The 25,506-nt window shown below is 47.8% G+C and overlaps 7 protein-coding genes across 7 annotated transcripts; 1 reads left to right on the forward strand and 6 right to left on the reverse strand.

Moving 5' to 3' along the window:
- Positions 1–52: 52 nt before the first annotated feature.
- Positions 53–2,221, reverse strand: BDV27DRAFT_166848 (Alpha/Beta hydrolase protein; the record flags this gene model as incomplete). Its single annotated transcript, XM_032074299.1, has 8 exons — positions 53–336; positions 386–550; positions 600–722; positions 779–920; positions 969–1,373; positions 1,422–1,473; positions 1,530–2,038; positions 2,087–2,221. The coding sequence occupies 8 exons, from the start codon at positions 2,219–2,221 to the stop codon at positions 53–55; spliced, it is 1,815 nt and encodes a 604-aa protein (XP_031932005.1).
- Positions 2,222–5,824: 3,603 nt separating this feature from the next.
- BDV27DRAFT_121597 (uncharacterized protein) lies at positions 5,825–8,246 on the reverse strand. Its single transcript, XM_032065399.1, has one exon. It carries the CDS (start codon positions 7,764–7,766, stop codon positions 5,889–5,891), a length of 1,878 nt encoding a protein of 625 aa, XP_031932006.1. The 5' UTR covers positions 7,767–8,246; the 3' UTR covers positions 5,825–5,888.
- Positions 8,247–8,704: 458 nt separating this feature from the next.
- Positions 8,705–10,527, reverse strand: BDV27DRAFT_121598 (porphobilinogen deaminase). Its single transcript, XM_032065400.1, has 2 exons — positions 9,928–10,527; positions 8,705–9,868 (listed from the first exon to the last, which is right to left on the reverse strand). The coding sequence occupies exons 1-2, from the start codon at positions 10,193–10,195 to the stop codon at positions 9,135–9,137; spliced, it is 1,002 nt and encodes a 333-aa protein (XP_031932007.1). The 5' UTR covers positions 10,196–10,527; the 3' UTR covers positions 8,705–9,134.
- Positions 10,528–10,725: 198 nt separating this feature from the next.
- On the reverse strand, positions 10,726–11,714 carry BDV27DRAFT_166851 (uncharacterized protein; the record flags this gene model as incomplete). Its single annotated transcript, XM_032074300.1, has 1 exon — positions 10,726–11,714. A coding segment is annotated over one exon (988 nt), but the record flags the coding sequence as incomplete, so codon positions are not given.
- A 2,026-nt stretch (positions 11,715–13,740) lies between these two features.
- Positions 13,741–14,829, reverse strand: BDV27DRAFT_141621 (uncharacterized protein; the record flags this gene model as incomplete). Its single annotated transcript, XM_032069853.1, has 6 exons — positions 13,741–13,851; positions 13,917–14,002; positions 14,051–14,139; positions 14,249–14,376; positions 14,500–14,622; positions 14,755–14,829. The coding sequence occupies 6 exons, from the start codon at positions 14,827–14,829 to the stop codon at positions 13,741–13,743; spliced, it is 612 nt and encodes a 203-aa protein (XP_031932009.1).
- Positions 14,830–17,454: 2,625 nt separating this feature from the next.
- On the forward strand, positions 17,455–22,672 carry BDV27DRAFT_141623 (uncharacterized protein; the record flags this gene model as incomplete). The annotated part of the gene is made up of 5 exons (XM_032069854.1): positions 17,455–17,591; positions 17,659–17,738; positions 17,817–18,211; positions 20,146–21,502; positions 21,561–22,672. The coding sequence occupies 5 exons, from the start codon at positions 17,455–17,457 to the stop codon at positions 22,670–22,672; spliced, it is 3,081 nt and encodes a 1,026-aa protein (XP_031932010.1).
- A 1,221-nt stretch (positions 22,673–23,893) lies between these two features.
- On the reverse strand, positions 23,894–24,706 carry BDV27DRAFT_141624 (glycoside hydrolase family 11 protein; the record flags this gene model as incomplete). Its single annotated transcript, XM_032069855.1, has 2 exons — positions 23,894–24,293; positions 24,360–24,706. 2 exons carry the CDS (start codon positions 24,704–24,706, stop codon positions 23,894–23,896), a joined length of 747 nt encoding a protein of 248 aa, XP_031932011.1.
- Positions 24,707–25,506: the final 800 nt, after the last annotated feature.

A 25,506-nucleotide genomic window follows, 5' to 3' on the forward strand; every position in this document is an offset into this window, starting at 1 on the left:
TAGCTAGCTGAAGTGCGTGCCAGCCCCAGTAACACCCCTCCACTGGCTTCATCTAGGAGATAGGCCACTTGACCAGAAAGTCCTCCACAATGGCCGTGCCATTTAGTAGTGCCGCCTTTTGATTGTCTGTACATGTCGTAGGCATGTCCAGGGTGTAGCACACCGGGGCTGCTGGAGGGGGGAGCTTGTTCTTTCTGTCAAAACTAGAATGTGGGCCTTGGGTCCTGTAGGTCTCCCTGCGTTTCTCCGTTAAAGTAACGTTTCCTGTTGCAATATCCTTTGTGTTCATGATCCGCGAGAACACGCGGAACATAGTCTCAGGTTGGAAGGCAGGGGCTGTAAAGTCAGCATACGCTCAACGAACCAGTCGACTATCAAAACTTACCGGCATGCCCTGCATTAAATACCCTTGTAAATGAAAGATTCCCATGTTGTCGAACAACACCGCCCACGTACGTTTGATTCGTAATGAGATCAGTATACCCGCTGGAGCTGAATGCCGCAGACTGGTCGTGCTTGATGGATAAGCTGACGTTCTCGCCACCCATCCCTATTGTTACCGTAAGTTAGCATTCTAGTTGAACGGGCAAATCACCTACAATTGCAGAGATAGTCCCGATCGCCATAGATAAGATTAACTCTAACACCCCGTTCCATGATCGATGCAAAGTCGTCCATTGCTTTTCCACGGGTGATGAGCGCATTTCCGGTACTCCAGAATGCTATTATCATTAGCACCTATCACCAGGGAATAATTCCTATGTGGGTGAGATCGCACCATTATAAACAGCATTGGAATTCGCAGTGAAGTTCACCGAAACGCCCAAAGCGTCCTGCACCCATGCTCGATTAAAAAAGCCATCCGAGTAGGGCTGCGGCATAGTCGAAGTAGGAACCTCAGCCAGGTCATGAACATCGCGCTACAGCAGTTAAAAAACACATTCATGAGACCATATTCAAGAACTCACCCCGGACAAGGCATAAACTCCTAACACGTTTTCATAGCAGTATTCATCAGCAGCGGAACACACAGCATTGACTTCCGCATTATTGCCGAAGTTATGCGGGTCCAGCTTCTGCGCGAGTGCCTGACATTTCACAGCCATATCCATACAGCCGCCGGGCTTAGTCAAATTATGTTTAGCTTCTTCGTACTGTGTCTCAGTGATGGCCTGTATGCCGTAGGTATTGTTATATGCGTATTCGGGGTAAAAGGCACCTTGCGTGATGATGTCGCTGCAGCCGTTGTGGATGCTAAGTGTGTCGATGTTGATCAGAGAAGGAGATGAGGTGTTGGGTACTTGGTTGTTGCGGATTTTCTCATTCTGGTCTAGGATATATGCGGCGTAGGATGGTCCGTATCGTCCACCGAACTTGAATATATGTTAGTAGGCATTTGTAATAGAGAGGTAGACACGTACGGATTCTGTCCAAATGTGTATTTTCTTGTCCGGCGATTCATATTCGGGAAATCTGCCAATTAGTATCGGGCTTAAAAGAAAAGTGGGGACAATAATGAAGGTACTAACTCGTTAATCCAGACCTCCATAAAGTCCCACAGCGCCCTCGCACCATTCGTTGTCGAATTAACCGTTTCGTTGACATTCTGGGACCCGAACACCCCGACACCGAACGTATGGTTCGCCACCGGGAGTCCCTGATTTAGGTCCATTGGAGTGATAGTGCTTGTTGAATAGTCAATTGTGACATTCGTAAGCACATCATATGAGAATCCAGTTTGAACCGGCTGATCGATGAAGAGCATGTCGGACTCGCGTGTCCACGACCAGGGATTCGGCGATGTACTATTCGAATTCGAGTTCACGGAGCATGGTCCTATTTCAGTGACCATGGAGGACATGGAGCTTGCTCCAGGACCACCACCGAGGTAGATCGTCAGTGGAGCTGTCCCGTTTCTGGTGGACTTGGCGTAGTAGAAGAACAAGTTGCTTCGGTGGGGATGGGCATCGTCTGCACAAGGTGGAAGATGAACATAGCCGCTGTAGGTATCGAGGTCCGGAGTTGAGCAGATCGGTGTCTTATCTCGTTAAAAATACTAAAGAGACAAGCTGTGGATTGCGCCTACTTTCTTATATGATATGGATGCACCATCAACATGGGACGAAGAAAGAGTCCTAAGTCCTTGTGGCCGAGGTGGGAACAAAGAGTTCGCAAGGGTAACAGCGCCGCAAAAGAAAAAACTGAACACAATAGTTGCCATTGTTTGGGAGTACTATGTTAAGATGATATTTCCTTACGGATGAGGACTGGGTGAAAGGCCATTATTTATATGTCGGATGGGCTGCACCACCCCGGGATTTATCCTTGGTTTGATTTGTGGTTAGGCAGAAGTATATCTGACCCTTCAATTTCTTTTTTCAGAACGGTTGAAGGATGATTTTAACGACCTAACCAATGTAAAGCTAAAGAAATATGGACTACTAGGGTTAAGGCAATGCGTCTTCATGGCCGCTCGTACATGGTTAACCAAAGGCGGTTAGCATACACAATGGCCGCAGCCTAATACAGTTTAGATTTAGAATTTGCAAGACAAGTATTAAGAGAGCCTCCCAATCTACATGTTAGGATACTAATCTTTTCGCATGTTTGCATAGGCCCACCATCCATTGGCAGTGTAAATCATTCAAAATATTACTACAAAAACATGAAACCTTGAAACAGAAAAGAAGTATACCCTCGCTGTAATTTGGGGACACATCCACAAACAAGATGTCTCACATAGTATGTGATGGTTTACTTAGCGCAATGCTGGCGAAAAGCTCGAATGGTGCGCTTTCCTTGCGTTCGAAACTATAGAGTCTTGACTAGTGAATGATGAGTTCTTCGCCATCCGTCTGACCATAGAAGATCCGCTCGAGTTGTGGGCCAACAACGACAAAAATGATCACTGGGAAGTGAACCTCATTTGGAAATTGTAAATCGCACTGGGCGATCTCTTCTGGGGCATTGAATGTAGATTCCTGACATTCGTGGGGCTGGCAGGCCCTATCATACATAGCGGTTATTATAGGTGCCAATTCGCTGAAGTGCATTTGCCCTTCATGTCCATCGTAAGACTGGCATACGCCCAGTATGACGTGTGGTTAGACACAATAATTGGTCCATTCCAGCTCCAGCTTCAGGCTAGCCACCCATTCATCACGTACAGTCGGGTAAGCACCTTGTAGCGCACCACCAAGCAGGAAAGGGTTCGACATGCTATGTAAGACAGTGACTTAGTCTTGCCACTAATAACTGAGTGTGCGCAACCCCACTGAGCCTATCATGCTCAACCGACGCTTGTGGGTCAGCGAAAGCTCTCTCGGGAACCCTCTTAATAGGTCACTGTCTCAGAAATTGCAATAAGACAAACCCTGCGCGAATGCCACATCTGGCGACGGTTGGGAACTAAAAGGACGACAGCATGTAGATATGACATTAAAGAGCTGTTAATTATAGTCCCGCCATGCTTGATCAGTGGATTCTGTGCATTTTTGTAATCCTGCAGTATGTCCCATTGCCGGATTTAAGTCGTGCGGAACCTTGTAAGGTTATTTCATTGGTCTGCCAACAAGAGCAATGTAGTTTTGGAAGTCTTGGTTACTCGTTAAAAGAGCCCGAGTCGTTGTAAGATTCAGGCATACTTGAGCAATATTGAATTGAGTGTGGGACTTAACGCGAGGCCAAATTGTGCGGAAGAAAAGGAACTCCCGAGTAATTTCGGAGCCAGAATTTACGTTCTGGCAGCTGAGTAGAGTCTTATCTATCGCCCAGCGTAGGTTGCTGCAGTTTTCCAAGAATTGGGTTACTGAAGGACCTTATTAAAAACTTTGGTGGGATTGTTGGTTATGTCGAGGAGTTGCAGTCGATTAAAGCTTCTTTTGTCCTAATAATATCATCAAGATTAGCTCTGAACCTGGCTGTGAATATGTAGACCAGGGAGGATACCGGCATGGGCCATAAATTCATTTGTTGTAAAGAAACTCATGAATAAAACAAGGGGTGGATATACTCAAGTACGGCCCTGGATATGCAATAGCAGTACTATTCCCTGGCTTCATTCAATCGTACGGGTTACCATTCCTATGGTTAGAGAGCATTGCGCGCTTATTATAAGGTCTATGTTTTGCAAAATGTCAAGCAGGAAGTAGCTCTTGAGTGTATAGTACAAGAGCATCACAACTTACTATAGGCAGAACACAATATAATCCCTTGAAATATTCTATTTGTAAAATCGATAGGTACTATTACTGTAGTTTAAAGTAGGAAACTGTACAAGTCGTTCTCAGATTTAAAGTAAAAGATATAAGGCCTTGCTAGACATTGCAACACTGACAGTTATATAATTGACTTCTGACTTGAATAACATACGAAAGGTGCTATTTACAACGCTAAAGAAGCTTCTTAGTCACCGACTACTCACTTCATGCAGTTGTACATAGCTAACCGTAGGAAGCTTCACTATGCTAGCTGGATGAGATGACGAAGAATGAGGTGGTGAAGTACAGGAGCAAGGGCAAGGCTCCAAGGTACACCAGTTGAGGTCATCTTATTACCCCTATTACTTCACCAACACGTACTACCGATAGTAGACATATGACTAGGATCGTAACCTATCTTCTGTTATACTCTCCCCTTAACTCCCCAATTCTCCCACACTCCCCTCCCATTGCCACCACCACCATCACCACCATCACCACCATTGTCCTGTCCTCCTGGCCCTATCACTAAGCTATCTTAAAGTTTCTGTTTTCTGTCTTTCCCTAATTACCATGCACCAACAATAGAGCGTCTCGCAGGGTGGAGCTCCTGTTCGAAAGCCTGGTCGTAAAGCAACCAGAAGCTCTCTTGAAGCGCAACGAAGTCAACAATACTGTTTCAAAGGACTTCAAAGTTCGACATGTTAGATTTGACCCTAAGAGTTAAACCTAGACTTCCCGGATTATAACCTCCAGCAAATGCAGACGGTCACGAAAGCGCTGGGTGGAATGTGCGTGTATGCTCACGGATTGTTCTTGTTGCACAAAAGGAAACAGACATGTGCCGTCGTTTGATATGCACGAGGTGGCACAGTTTGTTGCATGGCTTATGCGGTGCCCTGATGCCGATCTAAACATGATGGCCCTTGGAGGTAGCTTGAGTGACCAACTTCCAATTTAATACTACTCATACACTTAAAGATTTTCAACTAAGCATGGCCTCAGGAATTGAGAAAAATAGACACGCACCCAAGCAGGGAGGGGGAAATGGAGGTAAACGTGGGGGAAGAGAGGAGGGGGAGGCAGAGGTCCCAGTGGCATCAAGAAGGTAGTTTTGATGTAACCCATTGGATTTGCGTTGTTGAGTTCACGAATATAACAATTTAGCAACAGACGAGGAACAGATGGTACTATTGTGGAAGAAGAGGGCACAACTTCCGGGACTGCTGGCCAGCCACTTGGCCTTGGTATGCTATGAGCTCTCATACATGATATAACTGGCTAACGAGCCTACAGGCGCAGATGATTTTGGAGGTTAGCAGTAGTCCTCGGCATTGAATCTATTGTGACTAATTGGAATATCGAAAATAGAGATGGGGCCATGCTGTAGGTAACCGTGGCAATTGGGGTGTCTTAACCCTAGCCATAGCCATAGGACCAGCAGCCCGAGCCCGAGGAGGAAGTGCTGGAAGATGACCTGGAGATGAACGAGGGTGAGCATTTGCTCACAGTGAGTTGGCGGTCACCAAGACCTCGCTGACATCTGACTGACTAAGGATTTGCGGGGCTTTTTCCTTTTTTTTCTTTCTTTTGAGTACTCTAGCAAGTGGTAGGGAGGGTAGGTCTTTCTAGCAGCTCAATGCATTTTATTGCTTTATTTTACAAAGTTAACCATTCATCATGATCTGTTCATAATAAATCACCCACAAATGCCAAACTATCCCTCCTCTCATCACACAGCCTGGCATACTCTAAGAGCAACCGATAGACATAAAGCTGCATATCCTCCTGTCTGAGAACCTTCTCGGCCCAGCTCTTCCCATTCAAGGCGATCTTCTCCGCCTGCCCATCATGGCCATTCCGTCCCTTATACCCAATAAAATACTGAATAATGCCATAGATATCCATATACAATGAATCCATGGGCACGAAATGTGCCCACGGAATAAGCCTCGAATCATGCCACTCCTTATATACGGTCGCCTTGATGGGCAAAGAAGTTGACAACAAGAACGCGCGATAACGCCCACTAAACGAGTTCCCATCGATGTCAGGTAGATACTTGAACTGGTACATTTTCTTCATGGGCATGCCTTCCACGATCTTGTAATGCGGGTCGGTGTATGAGCAGTGCTTGCCGTCTTCACGGGGAAAGCAGCATAAGTCCAGGAAGCCGAGGTCGCAGTGTTCGTTCAGATACTCGGGCAACGTGCTGTCTAATCCAGCCCAGATGTTGTAGTACTGGTAGTCCGGTTGACGGAAGTTGATACCGGCTGATTTGGAGCCGTTTGTCAAGGACACTTCTGTCCCGTTGAGCATGGAGACGAGTCGGTGGCGCTGGTAGCCTGTCCAGGTATCGACGCGATTACGTCCGCCACTGGCGATTCCGCGCCAGTATACGATGTCCTTTTTATCAGACCAGGAGCCGCCTTGGTTCTTCCACCCGCCTGAGTACCGTGGGTCGTCGTCCCAGTATACGGCTGGTGGGATAAGGATCTCGTTGTTGACTGTTAGCTTCGAGCCGCCAAATAGAGGGACGAGTTCGTGCGTGGTAGATGTGGATGTCGGCTCGATGAAACTGCCGTGGAGGGCTTGTAGCTCTGCGCGCCAGCATGGGTCCTTGGATCGCTCGAAATCCTCGATATACCCGGTCTTTGAGAAGTTGCGGTAATTGAAGAACTCGGGCGGCGGGTTCGCGAAATCCATGTGAGGGATGTTGCTGTTTCGTCCCGGGCTTTCGGGGGGACATGCGTCGCGCATGATCTCCCAGAAAGGTTTGTCGGGGCCATCGAAAGGGGGTTTGAACGGTTCGTTCGGATGCGCCTCGTCATAAGCGGGCAGTGCCATGTACTGGTCGACGGCGGTGGCGGGGTCGAGCAGTTTCTGGCTTGCACGGTCCTTCTCGCGGTATCCCGAGAGCTTTTCCCAGGGAATGATAATGCGGGGTTCGTCCATGCCGTTTAAAGGGATATCCATGTCCGGGAGAAAGTCGGCGATGGTTGAGACGAGATCCATCCAGACCTCCAGCCAGTTGACGCCTGTTCGGCCGGCGGAGTTGAGTGTGTGGTTGCGCACAATGATGCGCGGCTCCCATTCCGATGCCTGTTTCTGCATGACCTTGGGGTCCAGGGCCCAGTATGGACTAAGGTCATCGTAGAGCTGATCGAAGAGGTCTTCGATGAGAATCGCGTCTTTTTGCTGCGCGAGTTCCACCCATTTGTCGAACCCTGGGGGTGGGTGGCGACCGCGGCGCTCTCGATATTGTGCTGCTGCGTCGGTAAGGTTGTATACCTGCTTTGTGAGGAGGCGGTCCCATTCTTGCTCTGCGTTGCGGATTAAGCCGTCGATCGGGTGTGGAACAGCTCCCGGGTCGTCATGACCGTATCGCCCAGCTCCCGTTTCTTTCTCCTTGGCGCTGCTATTGTCCGCGCTGTTACCGCTTGGCCGGACAACTTGGGGGAGGGGGTTTGAGTGGAAATAGAGACGATATAATGTGGCGAGGAGGATGATTGCCGAGACAGCCAACAGGCCGTACCGCCGCACGGGAGATTGTAGCAGCGAAATCATGGCGGGGGAGGGCCGCCCCTGAAGAACAGACGCGACACTTGTCGGGAATTCAAAGCTGAAGAGACAGGAGGAGGCCAGACATAATCATGTAGCCTCAAACCTCCCGGGATTTAGCTGAGGGACGGTCATCGTGAATCTCTCAACACCCGTTGGGCTGAGGAGGGTCGGCGAAATATAAAAGCCCTGTGGCGATGGGGCCAATTATGGACGCAACATAGGAACGACCTGTTGGTCTTTTGATCCATATGATTTAGTCCCTTGGTTGGAACCGACGGTCGAACTAGTGTGATGGCCCATGCATTGGAATTACATAAATTGTCTTGCCTGGAGGGTATCAACTCAAAGACTTCCGTCATGGCGAGTCCTTCCTGAGGAGAGCATTGCCTTCACAACTACGGAGTAAACTATTCTTCAATCGACCGAGGCAGATATTCCCTTCAGCGTAATCCAGCACGAGGTGCTTTCCCAAGCACAGCGTGGTTAATTTTCAGGAGGAAAGGGGGATCCAGCGGTCACGGGTGAGAATCAAGATTAATACCCGGAATTATGCCATCCAATAAGGACAACGACAAACAGCGAGGCTGTGGGCCAACGTGGGCCGTTCTTCCGTATTAACCGAGACCCTACCACAACCTTGGCCTAGGGCAGGGCCCAATCTGGAGGGTCCTGACGGTTCATTTGAGACAAATCTGATTTTTTTTTTGAAGTTCAAATGTTTGTGGCGTTCCGACTAGCGAATCAGGTTTCCTCTAGCTTTAGGCTGATTCTAAATTTGTAGCGTAGTAAATGATTTTTCGCTACCCTCGTGGTCACAACGAGTACATCCATTCATGTATCCCTATCGGCCCGGACCGCCCGCACTGAAAAAGCCGAACTTACATTTTTGTAGAATGTGTCTGGAATATGGAATTAGTTCTGATCAACATGGCTCGGTAGAAGGAATATGCTCCATAAGATTGGTTTAACCCTGGGATAATAGTCGGACTCAAAATCGAATTTGATACATAAAAAAATAGTTGATCGCAGTTCGCAGCTCGCATTCCGTCTTCGATCTTCTGGCACCATCGTCCGCGTCACGTGCTTTCGTGGTACCTGCATTTAAATTGCTTTGTGGACCACTATCCAAGGAAATTATGAAACTGGAAGTGGAATAAAGTGTCCCAGGATCACTTGCTACGATACAGCCGCAGTGAGGTAACCCAGATACAAGGTGGAATGCCACGGTTAATTAAAGACGCTCCAAGTCCGAAAGAAGGCAAGCACAGGCCAAGTTTCGGAGATCGAAGGTGAACGAAGGAGTCTATTTTCTGTATGTCTAGAGTGGAGCGGTATTTCATACAAGGCTACATATAAGTAATACTCTAATTATCAGTCCTTCGAGGGCCGGTTGGTGTTGATATCTTTCAAAATCGCATCTGCGCCCGCTGTTATGAGCCTTGCAGCCAGCTCTTTCCCAAATGCAGTAGCTTCATCGTTGGTCCGCACTGTCGCATCAATGGTGTCTTGAACACTTTGGATGCCGTCGAGGCTGACCACGATAGCGCGCATTCTCAGAAGATATTGTGATTGATCGACCCACTCAGTCTCAACGCCAATTGGGACACTGCAACCACCTTCAAGGGTCCGCAGGAGGGCCCGCTCGGCAATACAGGCGAGAGTAGACTTTTCATCAACCAGCTTATTAAGCAACTCTTGAGTACTGCTGTCTCCCTTGCGGGTTTCCAAACCAAGTGCGCCCTGGCCGACAGCGTGCAAGATGCCACCATCTTTGGAACCCAGGTACTGATTGATGCGACCCTTGAGGCCAATGCGCTCCAGGCCAGCGGCAGACATGATCATACAGGTATACTCACTCTCTGGATCGTCGACCTTTGCCAAGCGGGTCTCAACGTTGCCACGCAGATTGGCAAAGCGCAGATGGGGGTAGAGACGGAGAAGCTGCGCCGAGCGCCGCACTGACGAAGTGCCCACGACTGCACCTTCAGGGAGCGTCTGTAAGCTGGTGTACGGCAGACCGGCCTTGATAATTAGCGCATCACGCGGATCATCGCGGAGAGTGATTGTCGCGAGCTCACACGACTCGGGGAGTGTGGTTGGCATATCTAGTCATCGGTTATATAACTGCTTATTGACATTAGGGGGAGCACGGTAGCGGATTCACCTTTCAGACAATGCACGATGACGTCCAATTGACCAGAGGTAAGCTTTTCCTCCAACTCGCTGGTCCACAGACTCTTTGCGCCGAAGCTGTAGAGGGCTGTAGACTTGTCTTTGTCACCAAGGGTGTGCAGTGTTTCAATCTCATAGGATCGATTCGGTGCAATCCTCTGCAAGCTATCACGAATACCCTCGGCCTGGACAATAGCCAAGTTTGACCGTCTGGTACCGATCCGCAAAGGCGGCTGGTCCGCAGGAGAGCTTTGCGCCATAACACCAGTATTCAAATTGAAGCACAGCAGAGAAGAAATATACCGAGACGGATTGTAGGAGCTGCATAACGTGCTTGGAGCGGTCTAGCGTCTTATATGAAGTTGATCGGGTTTAGCCCCCACCTTTTCCCGAGCCCCACCATTTCGGAATCAATTGCCTTCGACTTTCCAATATTCCCTATCTTATCGGAGCTTCCTCAGGCTACATAATGACTGTCGCTACGTATTGGGCCATGGATCCGACTAGTGAACCATCTTTGGTCTTCATGATGTCCTTGGTCTCTGAGGTAAAGTGATAGGTATATTAATAAAAAGGGGTCGCTGCAACACTGAATGGCTGAGGGTAAACAAGATGAAGTCGGTAATTTTGTCGCGTTGCAGTTGAGAGGCTTCACACAAAATATATACACATGGATATTCCAGGTAGTAGCAAAGTAACTCGGCATTATTCTCATGAACCACCTACGTACACGTTAAAAAAAAAAAAAAAAATCCATGTTATGTCATCGCTAAAAGAATACATCGCTAATGTCATTGGCACTTATTGAAATCAATACTCTCCAGCCGTGGGAAGCAACCCTGTAATTGACTGTGTAGTTTAGACTCGTCCGACGATAAACCCCCAATATCGTCTAACATGAGGCGTTTAAGCGTCTGTCGAGAATGACTGAGAATCTTGACAAGGTCAACCGCTCGTATCGAGGTGAAGCATAAGGCAATCCTCTCTAGTGAGCTAGGGAGAGACGGAGATTGCGAAAGGTGGGAGAAGAACTCGATTGCCAAATCTCGTGGCGCCAGGCTGAGGTATATTTTGCGAAGATTAGGGGCATGGAGAATCATATTCAAGATGAAAGAGTAATTGTATGGCGTAAGCTTGTGGTCCAGGTGGAGGTTCTCCAGTCGACCCCATCCGGTCTTGAAGGTGGGATTTGTAAAGAGATCCTTCGGTAATCGTTGAATATCCATGGTATTTGAGGTGTAATTCACCCCCGTACCATACCAGAATAGCTTCATGGGTAGCGACGTATCGGCAATTATTTCCAATAGGACACCAGCAGCGTCGTCGGGATTGAAATGCTCATTATTGCTAACGTCCTCTTCTTCGGGTACAAACTTCGTTCTGACAGGCGATATCACAAAAGATCGACAGTTCGTAAGCCTTTCAACGAGGTCATCTCGAAACCGTTGAATGACCGGTATTTGCAGCGGATTGTGTATGTGGCCTGCCGCACTTCGCTGCCACTGCAGGTCCCGGCCGAGATAAGGCTCCGGGGTCATCACGACCAGGCGATGAACCTGCTGTCGCATGACCTTGTTGTTGGCAATAGCATGAATATGATTAAAGCTGTCTTGCGAGAAGTCCAGGTGGATTTCTGTGTACCGTTGTGCCAAGCGATTTATCGTTCGGTGGTATGTATCGCGGCAAGTCCCAACCAGCGACGCCAAGTCTTTCGTATCTAGTTCATCGCAAACCAGTTCGAGCAATTCCAACGGAATCTGGTTAATGGTAGTAGACATACTGAATAGGAACGAAGGGATAATTGTGAGGGAGTAGTTTGAGAAGGGAGAGGAAGTTATCATTTGCGTCATGCTCTCTTATCGGCCGCAACCTCAAGGTCCCTGGAGTACCTTGGAGGCCTTTTCCGAGTTTGATCGCCATGAAAGTACCACCAATGTACTCACTCCAAGAATTGGTACTTCGAAAATCTGGTTCCTGCATTTTACAGGAATGGATCAACATCAGGTCTTTGCGGGTTTTATGTATTAATAATATTGTTGGATGTTTGATCTCCCGCTTGTAAACATGGGTCCCATGCACGGACAGTTTGGATTCGTATAAGAATAACTTCGCCAAGTTTCCACTTTAATAGCGACAAGACGTTAATGATATTATCACTCCTCGTTTACCTCTGTAACCGAAGGATCTCCATTTTGCTAGGTGCAACGCTGCTTAATGCTTGAAGAACATTCTATTTGCTGCCAGGACAAGAAGTGCAGTATTTATCGTTTCCTGATCTAGCTTTTTGAAGCATAACCTTTGATAGAGGTTCTGCAGATCATCCATAGTCTGTTGTATGGGTCCCGAAAGACATAGGGCTGCTACCAGTGCTCCACCGGCAGATGCGCCAGATGGGAAATGGCCTAGCTTATCATTTCTTAATGGTTACCATGGACCTAAGGTTAAACTCCTTACCACCTCGTAATGCCAATCGGATTTCCTGCTAATGGATCTCCAACCATGTCTCTAAGGCCGGACGTGGCTAGAAATGGCCCTGCGGCATTGTTAGAATGAAGCAATAAAATACACGTAAAATAGTGCTTATTTGGAGCATGTTGTACCCTGCAATTCAGGCTGGTATTAGCAACCTGAAAGGGGAAAAAGATCAAGCATTTGGTCGAATGTCATTTCAAGCTATAGGGCAGGGGTGCCAGCCAATAATGTCGCTTCTCCACGGAGATCACCGGCTGAGATGAGACGGGATGCCTGTTCTTTACACTCATACTGTTTCTCACCAACATTGTAAGAGAGACAAGGCAGACAGCCCCCAATTATCAGCCCGTCCAAAAAGTAACACAGTCACACTACAGCTCCGCATTCCTAGTCAAGTTGTGCATTAGCTTATTTGTCCATTCCTCTTGTACCTAGATTTTCTCACTTTATATATTAATTAATCTAGGGAAGGAGCTTAATAAATTCAAATAATTGTAAAAGAAATGAATGTTTACTCTATCTAGTCATACTCAACAATCGCGTCTCCTTCCAACGTTACATCCTAATATTTGCAGCTCCATTGGTTTATTTCTTATCATGCCTTTCTTTCCTTTACTTTTTTCGTATTCGTTTTCGCTTTCTATTTCAAGCATAATATATCTGTAGATAATATATCTGTAGATAATCAAACAAAAGGACCAATAAATACAATAACACTGCTCAACTACCTTTTTGAAACTCTTTGTCTCTGTCTACTCTTGGATATAAATTGATTTAACCGACATACACCGGTAGCCACTACCTCTTATCTCTCCACAACCTTAACTAGAAACTTCCATTGAAACAAGACATAGAAAAAGCTGATTTATACTATCCACTAATCTAGAAAGCGGCTCTATTCACGTCCTCTCCGTAGGTTCCCGAGAGAGGGCATGCACGGGCCCTTGGGTTGCTTGTTGCTCCTCGTTCGTGAGAAAAGCAACAGAGGAGTTCGGTCTTTGTTGGTCGGTCAGATTTTAGTACGTGCATGGGCGGATCGATGGGCATTGGAGAATATCCATTGAACGACGTTTTGGCCCCCAAATTTGGGGCACGGCTGTAGCCCTAAATCCTGGCACATAAGATGCCAAATTATCGGTGCCGAGATATGAGAACATGCGAATGAAAACATGGTCTATTTCTTTTACTGATTCTGGTCTTAGGGAAATAATTCAGATTCCTCAGAACGCCAACAAGCATCTGTATAGTCTCTCGTCTTGTATGATTTGTCAACACTTGCTGATAGCATATATCTCAAAAACTGAGTAATTGTCACCACCCCTCCGTTGGAGCTTTACTGTTCTTCTTTCTCGGCGGCCTCCCGCGCAATCTGCTCCTCATACTCTTTGATATTGTTTATCCCCTTGGGCATGTCATTGGGCATCAACCCCTGATCATCGATGAGCTTAACTCACATCCATGCGGCGCTTCCATGAAGGCCGCACCACCATGCGGTTATGCCAGCTGCACATCGGGGTATTTTGCTAATGGGTCCTCACCCGGGGGCGTCTGCAGTAGCATGTCAAGGCGACAGTTCCAGGACATAAATGACAAATCTGTAAAGGTGCATTTATCGCCAACGAGTCAGGTTTTGCCTTCGAGACAAGTGCTTAAAACGTCCAGGAAGCGGCGTACTTGGCCATTGTAGCGCTCTATGGTGGAGGGAATCCTTCCGTGGTACAGAACGTTGAACCTGGTCGATTTGGAATATGAACGAAGTGTTCAGCATATGTAAAAGAAGGAAAGATATGTGAACCAGGGTTGGTGCAGAGAGAAAATAGGGAGAATAGGGGCAGTCATACCATCCAGCCTGGCCATAGTAAGGCCCTTGTCCACTCATCTGGAAATGAAGGTACTGGTTCAGCAGTTGCCTTTCGTTAAGCGGCTCATAGGTCACCTTTTTCTCCGTGTCGTAGACCTCCTCCAGGTGCTGGATAATGACGCCGGACTCCCAAAGGGTTAGGTTAGTGTTGGGATAGATGATCGCTATTTGATCCGCTTAGCATCTCCATTTCAAGAGAGCCCAATGATTCCAGTCCGATTTAGGTTAAACGTGGTACATGCCTGGGACTCCACCATTAGGGCAGATATCAGTGCAGGGCCTGTTCTTGACATCATTAAACCTGAAGGATTCAATCACGTAGGGAACCTGGAGTTCCTCAAGAATCAGGACGACCTGGATTCCCACCAGATGAAGTCAGCAAAACCTCCTCGCCGATCTATATTCAGTATCCGCCGTGCTGTCGATCAGCGCTCGTACATTTTAAGGATTGGGGCCCGGAAGCTGGGAGAAATTAATCACTATTACTGCCCATGAAGCAGATAGCCAACTCGGCTTACGGGTCAGCCAGACAGTAATTGGCTTAGTATTGGGCTTGGTCATAATGCCTATAGGAGTGGAAGGACGAGGTTTCTTGGTGAGTGTATGATGGAGATAAAAAAAAAGGTTTGTGTTTCCTTAATATATTCTTAATTGATCTTGGATTTGGGGGCACATCTCGACCCCACTCCTCTGTTGAGTGGCCTGTTGGTGCCCTAGGCGGCTGCTACGCCTCGGGATGGCAACCCTTGGTTAGTGCTTATATACTCTAACCGATGAAGCCAATTAACGAAGCACAAAGGCATGGGGCGGTACATCACTGTCTGTTCTCAGTATATCCACCCTTGTATTAAGTCTTATACTCACCGCGTCGTTTTATCTCACGGGCCATTGCAGCTCTAAACAGCGCCTGCAGGTAGGCGTTCCAGTCAATGGTCAATCTGCTGTGCTGACACCTCAGTCAGATCATAAATAGCTGCATATACATCTCTCCATCTTCCATCAATTCGGCTCGCTTTGCCAACCACCACCCTCGTCACTGAAGGATTCATACGCATTACTTCAGTTGTTTCCAAATGCTTTTTATTGGTATTATATCCAGATTTGGAGATCCGCATGATAGACACAGGTGTAAGTGCTATAGATCAACCCATAGGTTAACCATCATCGACAAAAGCCGGATCTGAGGAACCCGCGTAGGCTTGCTCATCCATCAAGCGCATAAACCCAGGGTGTTAATACGGGAAGCAACCACAACCGCAGAGGTGATGGCGAGTCCGACACATTTAGCGACCTGCTCCATCGCTTTTGCATCCACCCACACGTCGATATCCTGCAGCAAAGTAAATTAGTTCCTCTCAGCAATCTAGAGATGCAGTAGAGAAGGGCTGGTTTCGCTTAGTATAATTGGTACGTGCAGAATGACCTGGAAACCGACGCTAATACCCGTCATGTCCCTCGGATGGTGTAGAAATGGTATTGGCGAGGACTGTATGCCTTGGAAGCCTGTTGAGGTCAGTAATGCATTCGCGAGCGAGCACCACAGAATTGGAATTTCCATGGGTAAGCTACAGCGTTATTCCTTGCACCGAAAGGATGCACGGCATAAGCCTAGCCGTGAGACATTATATACGATATATGCAGGGGAGTTTTCTACACCCTATCCACCTTGTAGGTACACACCAGAGTTTAGCAGGAGTAAAATTAAATGGAAGCTGCGTTAGATCTAGAGGAGAAGTGGACTTGAAAGCAAAAGGGTTATTCTCAAGTCTGTTAAAGACATTCAGATAATACCTGGATATCAAATAACTATTAAGGGGAGGAACTGGCCAACAAGGGACCCCCAACATGCGGTCAGATTCCTCCGTGATCATTCAGATTCCAATTTATTAAGATCCGAGATGTCAAGTAAGGTAGCGACAAGTATTCTATGATCAGCAAGGATATCAACCGAGGGAAATGCAGTTTCTCCGGTGCTTGAGTCTCAGCGGTATACCGGACCTTTTGAGCGGTTTGGGTACCGCTGAACGAAAGGACATCTATGTGACAGGTAAGGTGTGTAAAAGTAATGCCACAGTTATGTACACGACACTGGTATTATGGCTCGAGGCACTCTTCACACCTTCACACCGCTGCTCAATTGCCCGGTAAGCGTGGGTGTCAGACAAAACCTTGTTGCATTAGCGCCAGGCAAAGGCCTCGTTTAGTGTTCTCGAACGACATTTCCATTGCCACGTGGATTACGGCTGACTTTCTTCTCTTCCATGTTTTCATCATGCATGTCATATTGGGGGCCATTTTCCGTTCAGTTTGGGCAGTTCTTCTGCTACCCTTTCCAGGGCCAAGTCTGTCCCTGCTAAAATTGGCCCCAACTCTCCTCCATTCTGCACAATCTTAGAGAAAAAGAACCCTGTAAATGTCAAAATATGATGTTACAGCCTGGGTTCTCAGCCCCCCCTCTTTAAAGGTCAGCCACAGAGACGGATTTCATTTCATTACTCTTTTACCCCCTCACTCGACCACATGTTGTCTCCCTGACTCTCTTTCTCTCCTTCATCGGCCCCAGCCATGGACGCTTCAATGTCCATCAACGTGACGCCGGTCGTCTCCGTTGCCCTTGTCGTTGTGTCAACCATAGTTCCAATATTGTCTCTATTGTCGATTATTCTCCGATTTCAAGCACGTCGAATAGGACGGTTAAAACTTGGAGCTGATGACTGGTGGATCTTGGCAGGGTGGGCATGTATTCTCAAGTCCAGTGGAAACAAAACATATAGCTAACGTGGCACAAGCTCCCTACTTTTGGGTTGAGCCTCACTGTTTGGATATTTGGCAGTATCACTGGTATCTCAAAATACAAAATCAGTATAACGACGGGGATCCAGCGATCATTTCAGTGCATTTTCATTTGCAGTGCCATCCTCCAAGTTAGCCTATCTGTCGTGAAGATTTCGATTTTGCTATTCTATAAACGAACATTTTCGATCCCCAAGTCTCAGATCGCTGCATGTATCGCCATTGTTATTGTTGGATGCTGGGGGATCGCCTTCTTCTTCGTAAGTGGTTCCTACGGTCAAGATACGTCTCCCGCACAGACTAACAGACATAATGCAGTTGATTCTCTTAGAAGGCGATCCTATCAGTAGGCCATGGACTGGGAAGGGCCGGTTCAGATTCGATCAAGTTGTAATGGAGTTCGCTCAATCCGCCACCAGTATCGCATTAAATGTCGCCGTTTTGCTGTTTCCCCTCCCCATGCTTTGGTTTCTACCCATGTCTGCCCACAGGGTGTGGGATCTTATTCTCGTCTACGTGTTAGGTGCTCTGTAAGCTCTCGCTCCCTTTCCCGCATTTCTCTATACATGTACTCACCAGGACCTACGTAACTCCCAGTTGTTGCGCTGCTGCTATTGTTCGACTGGTTCTCCTCCATGCCTCTATAGCCAAAGAGCCCACTGACCTATCCGTAGTCCGTAAGTATATCTTTGCCGTCGTACGAGTTGTAGTATTAGATTGGAGCACACATCTCACCCTGACATGCTTCCCTCCAGATATCCACTCCAAGCAGCTTGTCTTCATGATCATTGAGACCAATTGTTCCATTATTGCCGCCTGTTTACCATGCTACGGTGCCCTTCTCCGTGGTGGGCAATCACTTGCATCGATTGTCCGGTCCTTTCTTGCTATCCACGGCCGGGCCAACTCCCCGTCCGATTCCAGTTTTGCTAGCCTTCATAGCGGCAAACACTACCCGATCCACGGAATCAGGGATTTGGACGCCGATACTGGTTCTCAGGTCGAACTCACGGGGCCTACGGAGCGTTGGTCGCGAACGACAACGCAGGTCACGATCAAGGTCAGCGGGAACCCGCATCAGAATGATGAGTGTCGCTCGCCGGGGATTGTGGTTCATACTGAACTCGACATATCTAGCAAAGGAGTTGATGTTTGATGAAGTCTTAGCACTGGATTTCTATATTGGATATCAGCCTCTCACCTCGACCATGGAGGTTATATCATGCTTTATATAAGTATTGAGATGAAAGTTAGCCTATTTGTAATATGATACCCACTAGCTAAGAAGTATATGTCAGACTTGTTATCATTCATTGACTTGATGACTCAGTAATCGTTTCTCCAGTGATTAATTATTGCTCGGAACTAAATATGAATTAGTACCCATGCGTAGCCACTTGTATTCGCATGATACAAATATATTCATTCTCTGTGGCCGCTATGTTGTTTTGCGTATAAATGATAATATCAATTCTTCACCATCTGTCAGGTTGAGCGAAGTTAATTAGATATGGTTCGTGAAAAGGAGTTCAGTATTTTTCATTTCATATTTACGTTAAAGCTTATTCTAATATTGGGTGTTGGATATGAACCTCAATTATTTACGGCCATGTCAGGCGGGCGACGGAAATGTAAATGCTGCAAATTACAAATTGTCCTTACAGTTATAAAGTACAACAAAAGCAATAACTCAAAATGTCCCTATGGTCCAGTTGAATATGGTGCTTGTCTGACGCGAGTCCATCTTTTTGGTTTGGAGTTTCCCTTCTACACACGCGACGAGTAGTGATAGGGCGTCGCTTCTAATTGACGGTCTTCATGAAAGGTATTTTGGGCATCGATGGTTGGTGTCAATATATTTATTGTATCAGATGATTGTCTGGTTTGGCCAGTGAGTAATGGCCATTGTGAAGATTTCGTCGCCATCTATCCGGGAACCCTTCCAAGTCCATTCATAGGGAGCTTTGAATAGCAACGCCCTAGAGAAAGGAAGGAAACCACGGAATGCTCACAATACGGATACAGACTAGACTCAATAGGACTGTAGGGACTCCGTTCTACTAGAATTCGTGTTGCGAAGCGAAGAATCTTCATCCCTGCCAAAGTGAACTGCAACAAAACTGAGTGATGCACGTGTTATATATATACTTCATCGAGGTAGCTAATCAATGCTGTTGCAGCACCAGTTATGTAGCTCACCGCCGGCTCATTGTACTACAGGGCTAGGAACGATGCCATGCAGATTGTTTGAAAAAGGTCAACACTAGGCTTTGTCTCGCCCCCATCAATGATATGTGCATGCCTATAACAAGCCACATCTGCTAGGCTCGATAATCTCTTCCCTGAAAAGACGAGAGCCTATGAAGTCATAACCTCGGTAGAGTTGACATGACCTAAGAAAACAGAGAAGGTCGGTGGACTCACCTTCGGGTACGAAATGATAGTCATTCCTTGGGGTTTACTCATCATACATCATAGGGTTATGGCTATGGAAGTATATAATTGAGCGTTAATGGAAGACAAATGCCGATGAGGTATTAATGGAGATTGCGATCTGCACTGGGGTGATGGAGAAACGGTAAGAGGTGAGTTAAAGGAGGAAATATCCTAAATTTATCTTATTCAAACGAGAATAATCCAAAGTGAGAGAGTGTGCATTCCATGAGGAGATTCATCACGCATTGTTCACGGAGAGAATGCTTGGCGATTGAGGCTGAGCGGGTACCCCTTGGCGTCGATCGTTGCCGCTCAAGCTTAAAGCTCAGGCATCATTTCTGCCTGACTGGCCCCATTGTCAATTACGATGGTCAGCCGTTGTATTTTCAATTCAGGTACGGAGGGGATAGGCTTACTACTACTAGTAGTAGAATTATGATTCTGGACAGAAAGAATGTTACGAGTTATTTTTTTTTTGCCCTTTTTTTTTTTTTTTTTTTTTAACATTCCGACATGTCGGGCAGAATAGTATTTGAAATGTTTTGGTTTCCCCATACTCCGGTACCTGAATAGGGGAGGGTATTTTTTGGCCAGAGGGGATACGGTACGATAACTCTAAAAATAACATAGAAGTAATTTAATCTCCAGCCTCGTGTTGCGCCCACCAATGACGAGGCACGTGTCCCACCTTTTCTCCTCTTCGTCGTCAGTCGGATTCTCCACTTACTGATTGAATCAATCCAACAACAACAACACAAACACTCTGTCCCTTTACTCCAGTCAAACTCGCGGAGAGAGAGACTGTTTCTCTCCCTTTCCTCACTTGTACAACTCACTCTCATTTTCATACCCTTTAACTTCCTCCCTTTTCCTCCTTCCGACCTTCTTTCTTCCCCACTCCCCCCTATTACTTCCTTCTCCATGCCCCTCTTTAAAAAAAAGTCAAAGACTCCTCCGACGACCAACTCTGCTGCATTCCGATCAGTCGAGCATCTCCCATCTTCGGTCGCATTCCCTGGCGATCTTGACCGACGGTTTTCCGTCTCCACCAACGAACCGGTGCCGCCACTTCCACCTCAACATCCTGCGCATTCCAACGTGGTTCATCGCTCGCAGAGTCACCGCCGTCCGAACGCCTTTGCCAACCATTCGGTAGTCCCGCCCACCACTGCTGCGCCTCCGCGCATTGTCGATGCTGACCCTTCCGATCAGTTGTGGCCACACCCACAGCCAGCAGAGAGACCAGAAGAACACGAAAACCCGCGACGGTCCAGAAGAAACCTCTTCTCCTTACACTCGCACTCTTCTTCCTCCCAAGCCCCTCGGGAGTCGACTGGGTTCTTGGAACGTAGTCGTTCCGTAAGGAAAACTTCTCCGGCCCCGCAACGACAGGAGCAACGTCCCCTGTCGGTGGATACGGCCGCTGACCCCCACTCGCCATCAAAATCGAGGGAGCATGTGGTAGATACAACGCCAGACCCATCAAAGTCTCCCGTACTACAGGACCAAGGAATTCCCCACGAACCTCGACCTCGCTCGTCGCAGAACCCCTCTATACAGCGATCGAACACCGATTCATCGCTTCTCGAGCAGATCTACCGCCCATCCCCTGTGGAGCCCAAGCATCCGGGCGAATTAGCTCCGGGCCCGGTCCAACAACAACAACAACCACAACAGCATAATCAATTGGGTCTTCCTCGTCCCTCATCGCGACAGTCCCTAGGACCTCCCTCGCCGTTACCACCTCCACCTGCTTACTCCGACCATTCTGCCTCACAGAGTGCCATGTCAGATCGTCCGCCCAGTGGCCAGCGCGCCCCGACGGCGACCCCACCTCCAGGCGGCCATCCGTCATACCCTCAGGGTAATAACAACCAGGATCCCACAGCGCGCACCAATGCAGCCCAACAATCGGAACCGGGCCGTAGCACGCCCACGTCCACCCGCATTCGCGACGAAGGAGAGGTTGATGTGCGTACTTTAGTGCAGAAACATGACGAACTTCGTATGTCTTTCGGTCCACGAGCAAGATTTTATTCTTCTAAACTGACTTTCTTCTTTAGAGGCGAAGTATTCCAAAGTCAAAAGATATTATTTTGAGAAGGAGGCTCAGGTGCAACAGCTACAGAATACCGTCGCCCATCAGCGCATGGCTGTGTCGCGTACAGTGCTGGACGATAACGAGTATGCCAACCGATTCGGTCGTCTGGACGGCGCCATCAAGGATTTGGCGTTTGCATTCCGAAAAGAGTGGAAAAGTCTTCCCAAGTGGTTGGCGGGTTACGTGAACGACGATGCGCATATCACCGGCACGAAAGAGATGACCGCGATTGGTCGTGCAGTAATTAGTCGGTGGCTTGTGGACGAGTTGTTTGAGCGTTTTTTCCACCCGGCACTGGATCCCACCTTCAGTCGACAGTTGAAGAGCATCGAGATGAACCTGCGCCGGCAGCAGGGCAATACTCTCACCGACGAGGATAAAGAGAACGCGATCGCACGCATTTCCAATTGGCGACGGACGACCTTGGATGGCCTCACAGATGCACTTCAAGGACCAGCTGCCGAAGAACACCGGGGCCAGCTGATTGACCATTTGGTTGATAGTCTGGTTGCCAACCTGGTGTCATATCTAGGTGATCCTCCGCCGCCCGGGCTGGACAACGGCGCACGCATGATTGTGGAGAATGCTGTAGGTATCGCGGACAAGGTCCCCTTGGAGTCGCGCGACGTCTGTATTGAGTACATCCATCCCGGCACCCTCCTACACGAGCCGAACATGAAAGTCGAGACCGGCCTTCCCCCACTCACGAACGTGAGTGCTGAATCCGCCGCGGCGCGAGGGTCCGGCGACCACGAACGCCTTGAAGGACCGCCTGACGAGGCCGACAGAGAGTCGTCCGGGTCAACGAGCCAAGAGGGCACGCCAGGGGGCCCGCATCCCGGACGCGAACCGCGCATGCGGTCCGTAATCAGCAAGGTAATGGGACGGAGACAAAACCAGGGCGCTGCTCCGAGCCCCGGTGGCAATGGGGACATGCGCCCTCCCACGGCTATGGAAGAACGGAACAGCCTGGGAGCGGGACGGATTCGGTTTGCATCCTTCATTACTGCGGAAGTCAGAGGACGAGGTCCGATGAATGTGTTGGTCAAGGCGCCTGTATATTTGATGGACTAATGATGATGTACATGTTTAGAGCTGCAATTATGATTCCTTTACGATTATAGCGCGCAGTCTATCTCAAGCGGTCTTTTTTAAGCCGTGGCTTCAGTTGTTTATTCCTTCAATACACAACTACCAGGTTATACGCTACAGCTCTGGAATTGCTCTGTACATCAATAAATTAGGGGAGAGTGAGTATAGCCTAACGGAAACCTGATCTAAATACGGATATATGGATATATGTACTGTACATAATAAACTGAAACTTCTCAGTGTAGAGTATTGGTTTCATAGAATAGCATGGAAATTGTGAGGACGTTGTGTATGAGAACACGGACACCGGAAAGATGGCTACTGGCTATCCCCGATACGGAGGCTCAGGGTTATTTAGTAAGTTCAATCCATCCTATATAGCCGGTAAGTTATACCGTCGGCTGTCCGCGATCAGTATAGTATAAAGTCGCATTTGAGGAAATCATGTCAAAATATGCGTCAATGGCTTTTTGAATCAATCTAACGGATGCCGAAAGTACTGGGATTGTATCTGATATATGTATATCCTCCCCAAAAGTAGAGCTATGATTACGCTTTGACGGACCTTGTGGGCAAAAGTGGCCATATATACATTTCGGGTACGTGCAACCATTTGCAGAGTTACAAGGAGCTTGAGCGCGCGTGAAATACCGCAATCCCTCCAGCTCCTCGTCTTTGAGATTTAGTCGTGCTGAGCAGCGTAGTTCGGATATTAGTACCTCTCTGTGAAGTAATGTGCATGGCACAGCTTCAGTCCTTGCACCTTTACCCAAGGTGTCAATGAGGAAGCCATCTTTTGTCACGAGATTACGGAATAACCCAAGAGCCAGGCTATTCCAGCTTGTTGAGTGGAGCAGGTCTTGAGATATATCACTACTAGCCTAAAAACAAAAAATAGTGGTAGTTCATGTCGGTTAATAACACCAATCATGTGTGCAAAATACGATGCTAATCAATCCCTTGCAATAGTACCGCGTAGCCCTACTGCCCCACAGATACTGTATAGCCTAAAAAGGGCGGTAAGCGATGGCGAACTCAAGGTCTCTTCATGAAGAGGAAACGAATATTTCGATAAAAGAGTGAAAGTCTAACAGTATTGGAAAGAGGGCGACTTGGCCCTTTCACGCGGGCTGGCTCGTGATACTTCCCATGACCACCTCCTAGTTCAACATCTTGCCACTCATCCTCTGCTCCCTTAGTATCTTACTTCCGAAGAGTGAAATCAAGCTTTCCAGAGCCTTTGAACCCTTCCGCAGTTACCATCTGGAAAACAGGGTTCCCAGGCTTGAGTCCCAGCTCCTGCCAGCGCTTAAAATGAGCAGCAACGTCGACGGTACCGGTATGCCGAGCTTCACGGCGAACAGACCACAACTGGTCAAAGCTCGTAACTCCATAGATCTCAGGGACATTTCTGTAGGGGAGCATGTAGACATCGTAGACGCCACCATCGGTTTCAACCTGGCCAAGAATATGGCCATTGCCCGGTGTCCCAGTTCCGTGAGCTTCAACAACGTACCATTCGGTGACGGGATCCGTGGTCCATCCATAGACCGCCAGAGTGAAATCACCTTCAGCCTGGAACTGACCGTCCCAAGACAGGGAGCTGGAAATTGGGAGTTGCGTTAGTTTTGAATCTGGAAGACTAAGTATTGGTTGACTGAATGCTCACCGAGGACTTCCACCCTTGAAGCCTTTTCCGCCCAGAAACTCACTGTTCGTGTTCCAGCTGACCTTGAACTGCCCGCTGTTTTCGAACTCAGAGTATTCGGCACCTGCGCCGTTGGCGTTGTAGAGGGAGTAGTAAAACCCTGCGGCATCTACTCCATCCTTGCTTGTTTTGAACGTCCCATCGCGCCTTTCAACGTTTGCGTCTCCCGTCGCGTTGGCGATGAGGGCTCCCATGTGTTCGAGAAATTCAGGAGACCTAGCCACAGCTTGAGGTGTGGTGCTATCTGTGGGAGTTGCGAGCACTCCTAAGACAGGAAGGAAGAACAGCAAACGACTGGCTGACACCATGTTGACAAAAAGGCTTATCAGAATGATTCTTAGGAATTGGGAATGTTTCTTTTGAACTGGGAGTCAGGAGCCCTTGAAGGTGCGAATTGTCTGCTTTAAATGTTTTTTTTTGGTTCCAACCTACTGAAACACGAAACTAGATTGAGGGTTCGTCAAACTCCTGTCAGTGAGAAATTAACTACGTAAACTGGACCCTTTCACCTGAGGGATATTCGATTACATGACAGCTCAGTGGCTACATTGAGATGTGAGATCGTTCTACCTGTAGGTCTGACATTCATGGTAAATCCCGTAGGGCCTTCCAGCACTGCAGATCTTACCTGAAGATAGACATATCGTTTACGCTTGCCTATTATGACAAGGAATAATTACATGGTAGGCGATATCCCGCGGTTGAGGTACAATCTTTCCCCACTGTTTCTTGGTGAAACAAGATCTGCGGCTCTAGAATTAGATCAGTAGTCCCTACTCTAAAAACGTAGGGCAACTCCGAAGGCTTACGAGCAGTGTGCACATGCTCCATACTTGGGATTGCAGTTATATGGCCTAGGCTTTACTCTAGTTAACTGTTCTTTTCAAGGGGTACTATTATGGAAATTATTTGCGCGGTTGATACGGGGTTCCCAAACACTAGAGGGGAGCTACTGTAACAAATTGTCTGGCCTTTAAGGGAACAGTATTCCTTAAGAGAGCATTCAGTGTACGTTTATACCCTCCTAATTAAGCAGAAGGAAAGATGAGCTCTTCACCTGAAATACCATACATCAAGGATATACTAGACAATATAGCAAGTTCACTAT

Source organism: Aspergillus caelatus, assembly GCF_009193585.1.
Source record: "Aspergillus caelatus strain CBS 763.97 unplaced genomic scaffold BDV27scaffold_17, whole genome shotgun sequence".
NCBI classification, from domain to species: Eukaryota; Fungi; Ascomycota; class Eurotiomycetes; order Eurotiales; family Aspergillaceae; genus Aspergillus; species Aspergillus caelatus.

Excerpts from the sequence above, each read along its gene's own strand:
- BDV27DRAFT_121598 (XM_032065400.1), bottom strand. The coding sequence starts at position 10,195 with ATGGCGCAAAGCTCTCCTGCGGACCAGCCGCCTTTGCGGATCGGTACC. Across the intron at positions 9,869-9,927 it reads CATCGTGCATTGTCTGAAAG|ATATGCCAACCACACTCCCC; the intron begins GTGAATCCGCTA and ends ACCGATGACTAG.
- BDV27DRAFT_121597 (XM_032065399.1), bottom strand. The coding sequence starts at position 7,766 with ATGATTTCGCTGCTACAATCTCCCGTGCGGCGGTACGGCCTGTTGGCT.